General features: G+C 38.5%; 1 protein-coding gene across 1 annotated transcript in view; it reads right to left on the bottom strand.

Moving 5' to 3' along the window:
- Positions 1 to 12,786, bottom strand: part of THEGL (theg spermatid protein-like) — an 85,060-nt gene that overhangs the window by 18,665 nt on the left and 53,609 nt on the right. The window contains exon 5 of the mRNA XM_011998458.1: positions 2,884 to 3,021. Within this exon, the coding sequence (XP_011853848.1) occupies positions 2,884 to 3,021 (138 nt within the window). The remainder of the gene's footprint in view (positions 1 to 2,883; positions 3,022 to 12,786) is intronic.

Below are 12,786 nucleotides of genomic sequence, written 5' to 3'. Positions count from 1 at the left end.
GATGAGATCTCACTGTACTGCCCAGGCTAACTGTCCTTTCACTTTAGCCTGAAGGACTTTCTTTATTATTTCTCATAAAGCAGGTCTGCCAGCAATGAATTCTCTCAATATTTGCTTATCTGGGAATACTGTAATTTCCCCTTCAGTTATGAAGGATAATTTTGCTAAAAAAAGTATTATTAGCTCACAGTCTTTTTCCTTCAGTGCTTTATTTTATTTATGTATTTATTTTGAGACAGAGTCTCACTCTCTAGCTCAGGCTGGAGCGTAGTGGTGCAATCTCTGCTCACTGCAACCTCCACCTCCCTTTTTAATGGACTAACTCTTTTATGATATAAAATGACCTTTCTCTGTCTCTAGTAACAATGTTTGTCATAAAGTCTATATTGTCTGATATCAGTTTGGCCAATCCAGGTCTTTTTTGGTTGGTGTGCATGGTATATCTTTTTCCATTTTTTTACTTTCAATCTATTTGTGTCTATTTTTTTACTTTCAGTCTATTCTTGTGCCTCAGCCTCCTGAGTAGCTGGGATTACAGGCATGAGCTACCACTTCTGGCTAATTTTTGTATTTTTTGTAGAGATGAGGTTTTACCATGTTGGCCAGGCTGGTCTCAAACTCCTAACTTCAGATGATCCACCCACCTTGGCCTCCCAAAGTGCTGGGATTACAGGTGTGAGCCACTACACCTGGTCAATCCTTCAGTGCTTTAAATATGGCATACCACTGCCTTCTGGCCTTCATGGTTTCTGATAAGAAATCACTTTTTAACTTTATTGCAAATCATTTGTATACAATGAGTTGTTTTTCTCTTGCTGCTTTCAAGATTTTGTCTTTGGCTGTCAACAGTTTGATCACGATGTGTCAAGTTCTGAATCTCTTTGAGTTTATCCTATTTGGAGTGTGTTGAGTTTCATGGATGTGTAATATTTTTCATCAAATTTAGGAGATTTTGGGCCATTATTTCTTCAAATATTTCTCCCACCCCTTGATCTCTCTCCTCTGCTATGGAATTTCCATTACGGCTACATTGATACTCTTCAAAGTGTCACACAAGTCTCGGAAGATGTGTTCATTTTACTTCATTCTTTTTCTTTTCTGTTTCTCAGACTTGATAATCTCAATTGACCTGTGTTCAAGTTTGCTGATTACTTTTTCTACTTGCTCAAATATGCAGTTGAGCTCCTTTAGTTAATCAACTAAAATATATGTCACAAAGCCCAGGTTCGTATCTGTCATCTATTGGACAGCCCTGCGTGTCTTCACTAAGCACTTGCTTTTTTCCTTCACATAATTATAACAAACTTGGTGATCTGTTTCCAATTCACAGAAGACTTAAAAAGTGGTTGGTTAGAGACTATCCCCTTGACAAAAAGAGAAATGACAGAAACAATTATGAGAAGCAAACATCTCATAATTTGAAAGCATGGAAGTCAGACCATTTAGCCTAAGGAAAATCTTGGCTTTATACTTAAACAGCTCCTGAGAAGTTTTCTATATTAAAGTATTATAAAATAGTTGATGTTCATAATAAAGAGCTTAAGCCAATGAACAACGGTTACATGTATGTTCAAGCAGCAGAAAAGTCTACTTAGAAAAGCAGGGAAATATAAACTTAAAAAAATACAAAATGTTTTAACACTAAAGGGCATTTTATTTACATGTAACATCAAACTGAGGTCTCTCAAGAAGTGGCAATAAAGTATTCCTTTGTTTATAACAATAGACACATTACCAAATTTATGTGTATACATAACTACCAAATTTTATGTATTTGGTATACAGCAGATTTTATTGAACGAATTGATAAATAAGTAATTGAGGAAACTTTGTGGGAAGAATTGGGCCTTCTTTAACAGTATTCTATGATGGAAAAGACTCAAGCTGTCTAGTTCAACCTTTCTCTGAATGCAGGAACCTTTTCTAAAATCCATGTAAAGTCACAATTCCAGTGTGGCTTGAAAACTTTCCGGGATTAGGGTAGAATGCCTGTTCACCCTCCGTTACTGGACAGTTTCCATTACCTGATAGCTAGTCAGAAAGATTTTCCTACCCTAAGCTGACGTCTGCTGCCCTGTCAATGTTCTACTTCTAGTTCTAGGATTAACATAAAGTAATTTCACGTTCACCTCTTCTTCCTCCTCCAGTTGCCAATCCTTTTAAATATTTTAACACAGCTGTTGCCACTTTCTTATTCTCTTTTTTAAACTAAACATGTCATTTCTCTTAACTATTTTTCACACAACATAGTTTCCAGAAGCCCAATATCTCATTTCCCACCTTCTGAATAGTCTCAAGTTTATTATCATTTCTTAAGGTATAACAACCACAACTGCACATACATGCCCAGTGTGTTCTGACTAAAGTAGCACACAGTAGCACTATCAGCTCTCCATAACTGTGCACTGTATATCTTCCACTAATGCAACCTAACATTGAATTAGCTTTTCCAACAACCATATCACAATCTTAGCTCCCATGGAAAATGTACCACCTAGTGGTCTTATAAAGACAAGAAGAAATTCAGCCTTCAAAGCAAAAGGAAGAAAAAGTATCGTTAAAGTCAGAGAGATATAGGAGAACAAATTCCACAAACTGCAAAAACCTGTGGTGTTTTAGTTGCATATTTCCTTTCAACTGGCTAACAATGGTAAGGTTGAGTATAAATTTTAGTTTCACCACAATTTGAGCCAAATGTAATTACTGAAGATGATCTTCTCATTACCTACAATTGCTGCAAATATTTGATTTTTTTTACCTGATGCTTTGGAACACAAGTGGACTTTTAGCTCATGAAATTGCACACACTGAAACTAGAAAAAAAATACTGAGACATCTGGCCAAATTAGATTAGGATTTACAGAGATTCTCAAGATACTCTACCTATTTAGTAGACACTGTCTTTTGAATCCACTGGGCTGTGACAGCCTCTGGATCCTTTTGGAGGGTTGTCTAAACAACGCAGGAGGAGTGATCTCCCAAATTACAGACTCTCTTCCACAGCTGTAGTAATATTGAGCCCTGCAAGTCGTAGAAGAGAAAAGAAGTAAATGAAACAAGCAAGATTTCAAATTATCATAGTAGTTTCCAACATTGATCCCCAGGCCGAGGGGAGCAGGTATGACGGTTTATTATTGATGAGTTGTTTTCCACGTGAGGAGAAATTACTTTAGAAATAGTTACACCCATCAAGTTTTCAATTGGCCTCTATTATACTCAAAACAGATAGTTTTCTGAAATAAATGACGTCTTTTTTTTCTTTCTTTCTTTTTTTTTTTTTTTTTTTTTTTTTGAGATGGAGTCTTGCTCTGTCACCCAGGCTGGAGTGCAGTGGCGCAATCTCGGCTCACTGCAAGCTCCGCCTCCCGGGTTCCCGCCATTCTCCTGCCTCAGCCTCCCGAGTAGCTGGGACCACAGGCGCCCGCCACCACGTCCGGCTAGATTTTTGTATTTTTAGTAGAGACAGGATTTTACCGTGTTAGCCAGGATGGTCTCGATCTCCTGACCTTGTGATCCACCCGCCTCCACCTCCCAAAGTGCTGGGATTACAGGCGGGAGCCACCGCGTCTGGCCGACATCTTCTTTTTTTTCGTTGAGACAGGGTCATACTCGGCTCACTGCAGCCTCAACCTCCTGGGCTCAAGTCATCCTCCCACCTCAGCCTCTCAAGTAGCTAGGATCACAGGCATATGCCTCTATGCCTAGCAACTTTTTAAAATTCTTTTGTAGAGATAGGGTTTCACTATGTTCTCCAGGCTGGTCTTGAACTTCTGGGCTCAAGCAATACTCCTGTCTCAGCCTCCCAAAGTGCTAGAATTAAAGGCATGAGCCACCATGCCTGGCAATTACATTTTCCAAATAGACCAAAAGATACACAGATGAAGAGAAAATTTGCTTTTAAAACCAAATACTTCCTTTAGCATCTATATATAAATAAAAATTTTTACATTTCTATTTTATAGGATGAATTGTATTGATACTTTTTTAGATAACTGAGTTTAGGAATACATTCTACTTGATGATGTGCACAGAATAATCATTACTGGGGCTTGTTAACTATGATTTTTTAGGATAAGTAATAATATTGTTCTTCTTTTGTCTATTTATTTATTATTTTTAGAAGCAGGATCTTGCTCTGTTGCCCAGGTTGAAGTGCAGTGGCACAATCACGGCTCATGGCAGCCTCAAACTCCTGGGCTCAAGCAATGCTCCTGCCTCAGCCTCCTGGGTAGGTGGGACTACAAGTTTGCATCACCATGCTGAGCTTTCTTTTTATATTTGTAGTGATGGGGGCTTGCTATATTATCTAGGCTAGCCTTGAATGCCTGTGCTCAAGTGATGCCCCCGTCTCAGCCTCCCAGAATACTGGGATTACAGGCATGAGCCACCACACCCAGCCACCATTGTTCTTCTTATCCACCGTACCCTTCAATCTTTCCTTAACAAAATATATCATCAGTGGAAAAGGAAGTGACATTGACTAACCCCAGACCTGATGTTAACTCAAATTGCAGTCCCAATTTTGCTTGTATTATAAGGACCTCTGTTTCTTTAGGACGTTCACAGATACAGATCTGCATCCCTCTGCCCAAGCCTCTGTCTGCTGGTTGCAGCTGTAAATATCCTTTACATCTAGGCTGAAATGGTGACTTGTAAGCCTTAATCTGCATGTAAGTCTTTATCCCCCTAGTCTTGAGGCCTGTCTACACCATCACACACATCTTTTGAGGGGGCTGGAGGCTGCCCAACCCTGACTCCACTGCCTGACTGCACTGACTCACCAATATACACACACACACATACACACACACACACACACAGCCCAGCTTAAACAGGCAGGAAATCTCCAGCCCTTACCTGGGATTAGACTTTTGCAGGAAATGGCGGTTCAGTTTGGGAATTAGAGATACAGAAGGAAGTGTGATTTTGAACAATGGGGCACACTGCGGAGACCTTAGACTCAGGCAAGGGGGGCCACAGTGGTTGGGAAGAAGGTGATTATGCAGCCAATGAGCGGCACAAAGGCAAGATGTGCTTGGAGAGTAGACCTGAGGGGAGAGGCCCAAGCAGTGAGTGAGAAATACAAAAAAAAAAAGAAGACACCAAAGACAAATCTGCTACACAACATACTCTCAGGTGGGAATGGCAACCAACAAATGCCAGGAAAATCTGTACTGACCATAATACTTATGCCTTATGCTGCCAACACCTAAAAGTACATAGGTGTTCTATAAAATGGAGAAAATAAACAATGTATGGTTTTATGAAGGCTAAACAAGAGAAGTGTGTGTTATTTTATAATTCACAAAGCACTATTCAAATGATTCTATTAATCAACTTTTATATTAATTTTTAATTTCATATTTGCATATCTTTTCCTTATAGATGCTGCATATTAACAGAATGTACTGTTGCTGCCCTTGTGTACCTCTCCTCCTCCCAGAGTCATCCACACATCCAAGTTTCACAGTGCTGTCAACGGAGCAGGTACTCAATTTTTTTTTTTTTTTTTTTTTGGAGATAGAGTCTTGTTCCATCACCCAGGCTGGAGTACAATGGTGCAATCTCAGCTCACTGCAACCTCTGCCTCCTGGGTTTAAGCAATTCTCCTGCCTCAGCCTCCCAAGTAGCTAGAATTATAGGTGTACACCACCACCCCCAGCTAATTTTTGTATTTTTAGTATAGACAGGGTTTTGCCATGTTGACTAGCCTGGTCTCGAACTCCTGACCTCAGGTGATCTGCCCATCTCAGCCTCCAAAGTGCTGGGATTACAGGTGTGAGTCACCACTCCCAGCTTCAAATATTATTTTAATATAGAGTATGCTGCATTTTTCTCATTGTAAAAGGGACAAATATTCAGTATAGAAAACTTGTAAAATAAAGTTTAAGAGAGAGAAACAAAAAGCATACAGTAGTCCACTATTCAGAGACAGTAACGGGTAATATCTTGGAATAATTTGAGTCTTTTTTCCCTCTATTTATACACTCAAAATATACTTATGGAGCACCAGGTGCTGTGTTAGGAGCACTCACTAGAAGAGAGTGGAGAATAGGATAATCACTGCTTTCTTGCAGCTTGTTCCCTATGTCAAGCGGAGAATACCAAATGTAAAATACAGTCAAGCACTGTGTAATGACCTTTCAGTCAACAATGAACCACCTATACGACAATTATACTGGATTGTACTGGAGCTGAAAAATTCCTATTGCTTTGTGATGTTGTAGCCATCAAAACATCATAGCACAGTGTATGACTCACATGTTTATGGTTATGCTGCTGTCAACAAACCCATCAGCACATACAATTCTGTACAGTACATAATACGTTTTTTTTTACTTCCCTGTAAAATCCAGTTTTAAACAGTACATAATACTTGATAGTGATGATAAACAACTATGTTACTGGTTTATGTATTTACTATATGTTACAGGTTTATGTATTTTTATTGTTATTTTAGAGTGTACTCTTTCTACTTATTAAAAAAACAGCCTCAGACAGGTCCTTCAGGAGGTATTTCAGAAAAAGGCATTTTATCATAGGAGATGACAGCTCCATGCATGTTTTGCTCCTAAAGACCTTCCAGTGAGACAAGATGTGGAGGTGGAAGATAGTGATATGAATGATCCTGACCCTCTGTAGGCCTAGGCTAATCTTTATTTGTACCTTCTTTTTCTGTCACCCAGGTTGGAGAGCAGTGTGATCATAGCTCACTGCAGCCTCAAACTCCTGGGCTTAAGCAATCCTCCTATCTCAGCCTCCTGAGTAGCTAGGACTACAGGCATGTGCCACTATGCCCAGATAATTTTTTTTATTTTTTTAGAGATGGGGGTCTTACTGTGTTGCCCAGGTTGGTCTTGAACTCTTGGCCTCAAATTATCCTCCCATTTTGGCCTCCCAAAGCATTGGGATTACTGGTGCTAGCCACCATGCCCAGGCGGGCGGATTGCTTCAGCCCAGGAGTTTGAGATCAGCCTGGGCAACATGGCAAAGCCCTGTCTCTACCAAAAAAATCCAAAGCAATTAACCAGGTGTGGTGGCGCACACCTGTAGTCTCAGCTACTTGGGAGGCTGAGGTGGGAGGATTGCGTGAGCCCAGGAGGCTGAGGTTATGGTAAGCAGTATGACTGCGCTCCAGTAAGGGCAACAGAGCAAGACCTTCTCTGAAAAAAAAAAAGAAAAAGTTTTAAAGTTTAAAACATTTTAAAATAGAAAAAAAAAAAGCTTATATTATAAGGATACATATCAAGTAGAGTCCATTGGATTAAAAAATAATAATAAGGATATAAAGAAAAAATATTTTTGGATAGCTGTATAATGTGTTTGTGTTTTAAGCTAAGCGTTATTATAAAAGTCAAAAAGTTTTGTTTGTTTATTTGTTTGTTTTTTAAGTTAAAAAGCTTATAAAGGCCAGGCACAGTAGCTCATACCTGTAATCCCAGCACTTTGGGAGGCTGAGGTGGGGGATCACCTTAGCTCAGGAGTTCCAGACCAGCCTGGCCAACATGATGAAACCCTGACTCTACTAAAAATACAAAAGTTAACCGGGTGTGGTGGCACATGCCTATAGTCCCAGCTACTTGAGGGGCTGAGGCAGGAGAATCACTTGAACCCGGGAGGAGGAAGTTGCAGTGAGCCAAGATTGCACCACTGCACTCCAGCCTGGGTGACAGAGCAAGAGCCTGTCTCAGAAATAAATAAATAAATAAATAATTTTTTAAAAAAGCTTATTGTGAGCTAAAGTGAATATATTATTAAAGAAAAAAATTTTTCATAAACAGTATAACTTCAGTGTACAGTGTTTATAAAGTCTACATGCAGTGATGTCCTGGACCTTCACGTTCACTCACCACACACTCACTGACCCACCCAGAACAACTTCCAGTCCTGCAAGCTCCATTCTTAGTGAATGTCCTATTCAGGTGTACCATTTCTTATCTTTTATACCATAGTTTTCTGTGCCTTTTCTATGTATAGATATGTTTAGATACACAAATACTTACCATTGTGTTATAATTGCCTACGGTATTCTGTAACATGCTGCACAGCTTTGTAGCCCAAGAGCACCAGGCTACACCACATAGCTCAGGTGTGTAGTAGGCTATACCATCTAGGTTTGTGTGAGTGCACTTTATGATGTTTGTACAACAACTAAATCTCCTACAATGCATTTCTTAGAACATATCCCTGTCATTAAGCAACACATAACTGTAAATAGTTGTGGTGAATACTGTGAAGGCATCAACTATTCAGCAGAGATAGAGGCTTCCTGGGTAGGTTTGTGAGAATGTTGAAAGTTGTGCTGAAGAGAATAGTCAGGGAGGGTCTCTGTGAAAAGCTGAGACTTAAAGGATCAAAACATCTTAGTGACTTAAAAATGGGGAAAGCATTCTAGGCAGAGGAGAAAATGTGAAAAAGGCCTTGAGATGGGAAATATCTTGGTATGCTTAAGGAATAAACATTTTAAAATAAAAGTAGGATCACAGTATATATACAGTTTTATGTTCAAATTTTTCACTTAGTATTACAGCATAAATCCTTGGGTCATGAAATACAAATGATAGTATTTTTAAAGTAAATACTTTGGTAAATTAAAATGCTTACAAGAGACTTCCACTTCCAGGCATAATAGAATAATAGGGACTGGGTTTATCCCTAGAATAAAGACATCTCCAGTAACTTTTTTTTTGAGACAGGGTCTCACTCTATCACCTAGGCTGGAGTGCAGCAAGGCAATCATGGCCTCGACCTCCCAGGTTCAAGTGATCCTCCCACCTTAGCCTCCTAAGTAGCTGAGACCACAAGTGCTCACCACCATACCCAGCTAATTGTTTGTATTTTTAGTAGAGATGAGGTTTCACCATGTTGGGCAGGCTGGTCTCAAACTCCTGACCTCAAGTGATCCACCCACCTGGGCCTCCCAAAAGTGCTGGGATTACAAGCATGAGCCACCACACCCAGCCACCAGTCCCGTTTTTCTTAAAAAAAAAAACAAAAAACTTAAAAGCAAGCCTCAAAAATGGACAAAGGATTTGGATGAACATTTCTCCAAAGAAGGTATTCAAATGCCAATAAACAAATGAAAAAATGTTCAACATCAAAAATCATTAAGGAAATGCAAATCAAAACCACAATGAGTACTGCTTCACACATAGGAGGACAGCTGTATCAAAAAGATAATAACAAGTGTTGGTAAGGATGTGGAGCTATTGGAATTCTCATTCATTACTGGTGGGATTATAAAATGACACAGTCACTTTGGAAAACAGTCTAGCAGTTCATCAAAAAGTTAAATATAGGGTTATCATGTGAAACAGCAATTCAACTGCTGCTATATATTCAAGAGAAATGAAACATAAATTCACACAAAAGCTTGTACACAAATGATCATAGCAGCATTACTTTTGCCAAAATGTAAAAAGAGGTCAATGTCTAACAACTGATGAACTGATAAATAAAATGTGGCAAAGCCATACAATTAAAGATTACTTAGCCATAAAAACAAATGTACTTATACATGCTACAACACAGATGAATCTTGAAAATATTGTGCTAAGCAAAAAAGACAGTCACAAAGAACAACATATTGTAAGATTCCATTCATATAAAATTGCCAGAATAGGTAAATTTATAGGAACAGAAAATAGATTAGTGGTTGCTTAGGGCTTGGAGACGTTGGAATAAGAATTGACTGCTAATGAGTTTAATGTTTCTTTTAGGGAAGACAAAATGTTCTAAAATTAGATTTTGATGATAGTTACACAGTCCTGTGAATATACTACCAAACTCTGATTTATACACTTTAATTTTTCATTTTTAATTTTTTTCAGTACAGAGATGGGGTCTATGTTGCCCAGGCTGGTCTTAACTCCTGAGCACAGGCGATTCTCCCACTTCAGCCCCCCAGTGTAGGATTATAGGCATAAGCCACTATACCTTTATATTAAATTATATACCTTAAATGGGCAAATTATTTGGTAAGTGGATTAATCACAATAAAGCTAATTTTTTTTAAAAAAGAAAACCTCAGAAGATCAAACTGTTTAGAAATAAGGTAACTACATCCCAAAACAAAGCTCAAGAATATTTATAGGAATACAAAAACATCCAGGAGCCAGTAAGGTAAAATTCGCAATATTTGGTACCCAATCAAAAACTATCAGGTATGCAAAGAAGCAGTAAATTATGACCCATAATGAGAAAAATCAATCAGTAGAAACAGACCCAGAAATGATATATTATAAAATTAGTAGGCAAGAACATTAAAACAGCTATTGTAACTGTATTGCATGTTTTCAAGAAGGCAAAGAAAAGATTGAGCATGTTAAGTAGAGACAAAATATAGAAATACCCAAATGAACCTCTAAAGATTAAAAACTACAGTGGGTGAGATGAAAAATACTCTGGGTGAGACAAATATTACACTGTAGAAGAAAAGATTAATGAAGACATAGAGAGAAATGAAACACAGAGGTGAGGAAACACATTCAATGTGCTGTGGGAAAACTTCAAGCAGTCTAATACGTCTAACCAGAGCCTGGAAAGAGCCCAGAAAAAACAACTAAAATAATAATAACTGAAAGTTTTCCAAATTAGATGAAAATCATAAATTTAAAGATCCAATGTTAATGAACCCTGAACAGAAGAAACGTTAAGAAAAAAACATTAAGATATATTATAATCAAATTTTTAAAAAACAGAGACAAAGAGAAAAATAATTAAAGCAAAATAACAGTCGAAGTCTCATCAGAAATAATGGAGATAGTTAGGCAGTATTTGTCCATCTGGAGTTCCATGCCCACCAAAAATACAGTTCAAAATGAAAGTGAAATAAAGAATTTTAAGATATGCAAAGCTGAAAGAATTCAGCAGCAGCAGGCCTGAACTAAAAGTATAAGCTGGGCATGGTGGCTCACATCTGTAATCCCGGCACTTTGGGAGGCCGAGGCAGGCGGATCACTTGAGGTCAAGAATTCGAGACCAGCCTGGCCAACATGGTGAAACCCTGTCTCTACTAAAATAAATAAATAAATAAATAAAATAAAAAACACCAAAATTAGCCAGGCATGGTGGTGCACACCTGTAATCTCAGCTACTTGGGAGCCTGAGACAGGAGAATCACTTGAAACCATGAGGTAGAAATTGCTGTGAGCCAATACACCACTGCACTCCAGCCTGGGCGACAGTGAGTGAGACCTTGTCTCAAAATAAAAAAAAAAAAACAAAATAAAATAAAAAACACCAAAATTAGCCAGGCATGGTGGTGCACACCTGTAATCTCAGCTACTTGGGAGCCTGAGACAGGAGAATCACTTGAAACCATGAGGTAGAAATTGCTGTGAGCCAATACACCACTGCACTCCAGCCTGGGTGACAGAGCGACGCTTCATCTCAATTAAAAAAAAAAAAATTATTATTAAAGAAAGCCCTCGAGGAAGAAGAAAAATACAAAATGAAATGTATAGATTTAATAGATCTACACAAAGGAATGCAGAGTATGGGAAATGGTAAGAACGCAGGTAAATATAAAACACTTTTTCTTATTTTAAAAATCTCCTTAAAAGATTTGACTGTTTAAAGCAAAAATAACAATAATATATTGTAAGATTTATAGAAGTAAAATGTATGATCAAGTGGCACAAAGGCCAGAAGTAAGGAAATGGTAATATACCATTATAAGAATCTTACACTAGGCTGGGCACGATAACTCGTGCCTGTAATCCTAGAACTTTGGGAGGCCAAAGCAGGTGGATCACAAGGTCAGGAGTCCGAGACCAGCCTGACCAACATGCTGAAATCCCAACTCTATTAAAAATACAAAAATTAGCTGGGTGTGGTTGCGCATGCCTGTAATCCCAGCTACTTGGGAGGCTGAGGCAGGAGAGTCGCTTGAACCCGGGAGACGGAGGTTACAGTGAGCTGAGATTGCGCCATTGCACTCCAGCCTGGATGACAGAGCAAAACTCCGCCTCAAAAAAAACAAAAACAAAAACTCTTACACGATACATTAAGTATTATAAATTAAAGATAGAAAGATAGACTGTGATAAGTTGAAGAAGTACATTGTAAGTTCTACAGTAACTACTAAAAAACAAAGAACAACAAGAAGTTGAATCCCTGAATAGACCAATAACAGGCTCTGAGATTGAGGCAGTAATCAATAGCCTACCAACCAAAAAAAGTCCAGGACCACACGGATTCACAGCCGAATTCTACCAGAGGTACAAGGAGGAGCTGGTACCATTCCTTCTGAAACTATTCCAATCAATAGAAAAAGAGGGAATACTCCCTAACTCATTTGATGAGGCCAACATCATCCTGATACCAAAGCCTGGCAGAGACACAACAAAAAAAGAGAATTTTAGACCAATATCCCTGATGAACATCAATGCAAAAATTCTCAATAAAATACTAGCAAACTGAATCCAGCAGCACATCAAAAAGCTTATCCACCAGGATCTAGTGGGCTTCATCCCTGGGATGCAAGGCTGGTTCAACATACACAAATCAATAAATGTAATCCATCATATAAACAGAACCAAAGACGAAAACCACATGATTATCTCAATAGATGCAGAAAAGGCCTTTAACAAAATTCAACAGCCCTTCATGCTAAAAACACTCAATAAATTTGGTATTGATGGAACTCACCTCAAAATAATAAGAGCTATTTATGACAAACCCATAGCCAATATCATACTGAATGGGCAAAAACTGGAAGCATTCCCTTTGAAAACTCGCACAAGACAGGGATGCCCTCTCTCACCACTCCTATTCAACATAGTG

The sequence above is a fragment of the Mandrillus leucophaeus genome, unplaced genomic scaffold (genome assembly GCF_000951045.1).
Source record: "Mandrillus leucophaeus isolate KB7577 unplaced genomic scaffold, Mleu.le_1.0 Scaffold570, whole genome shotgun sequence".
In the NCBI taxonomy this organism is placed as follows: Eukaryota; Metazoa; Chordata; class Mammalia; order Primates; family Cercopithecidae; genus Mandrillus; species Mandrillus leucophaeus.
Note: the sequence above shows the minus strand (reverse complement) of the source record. Positions and strands in the feature narration are given on the sequence as shown.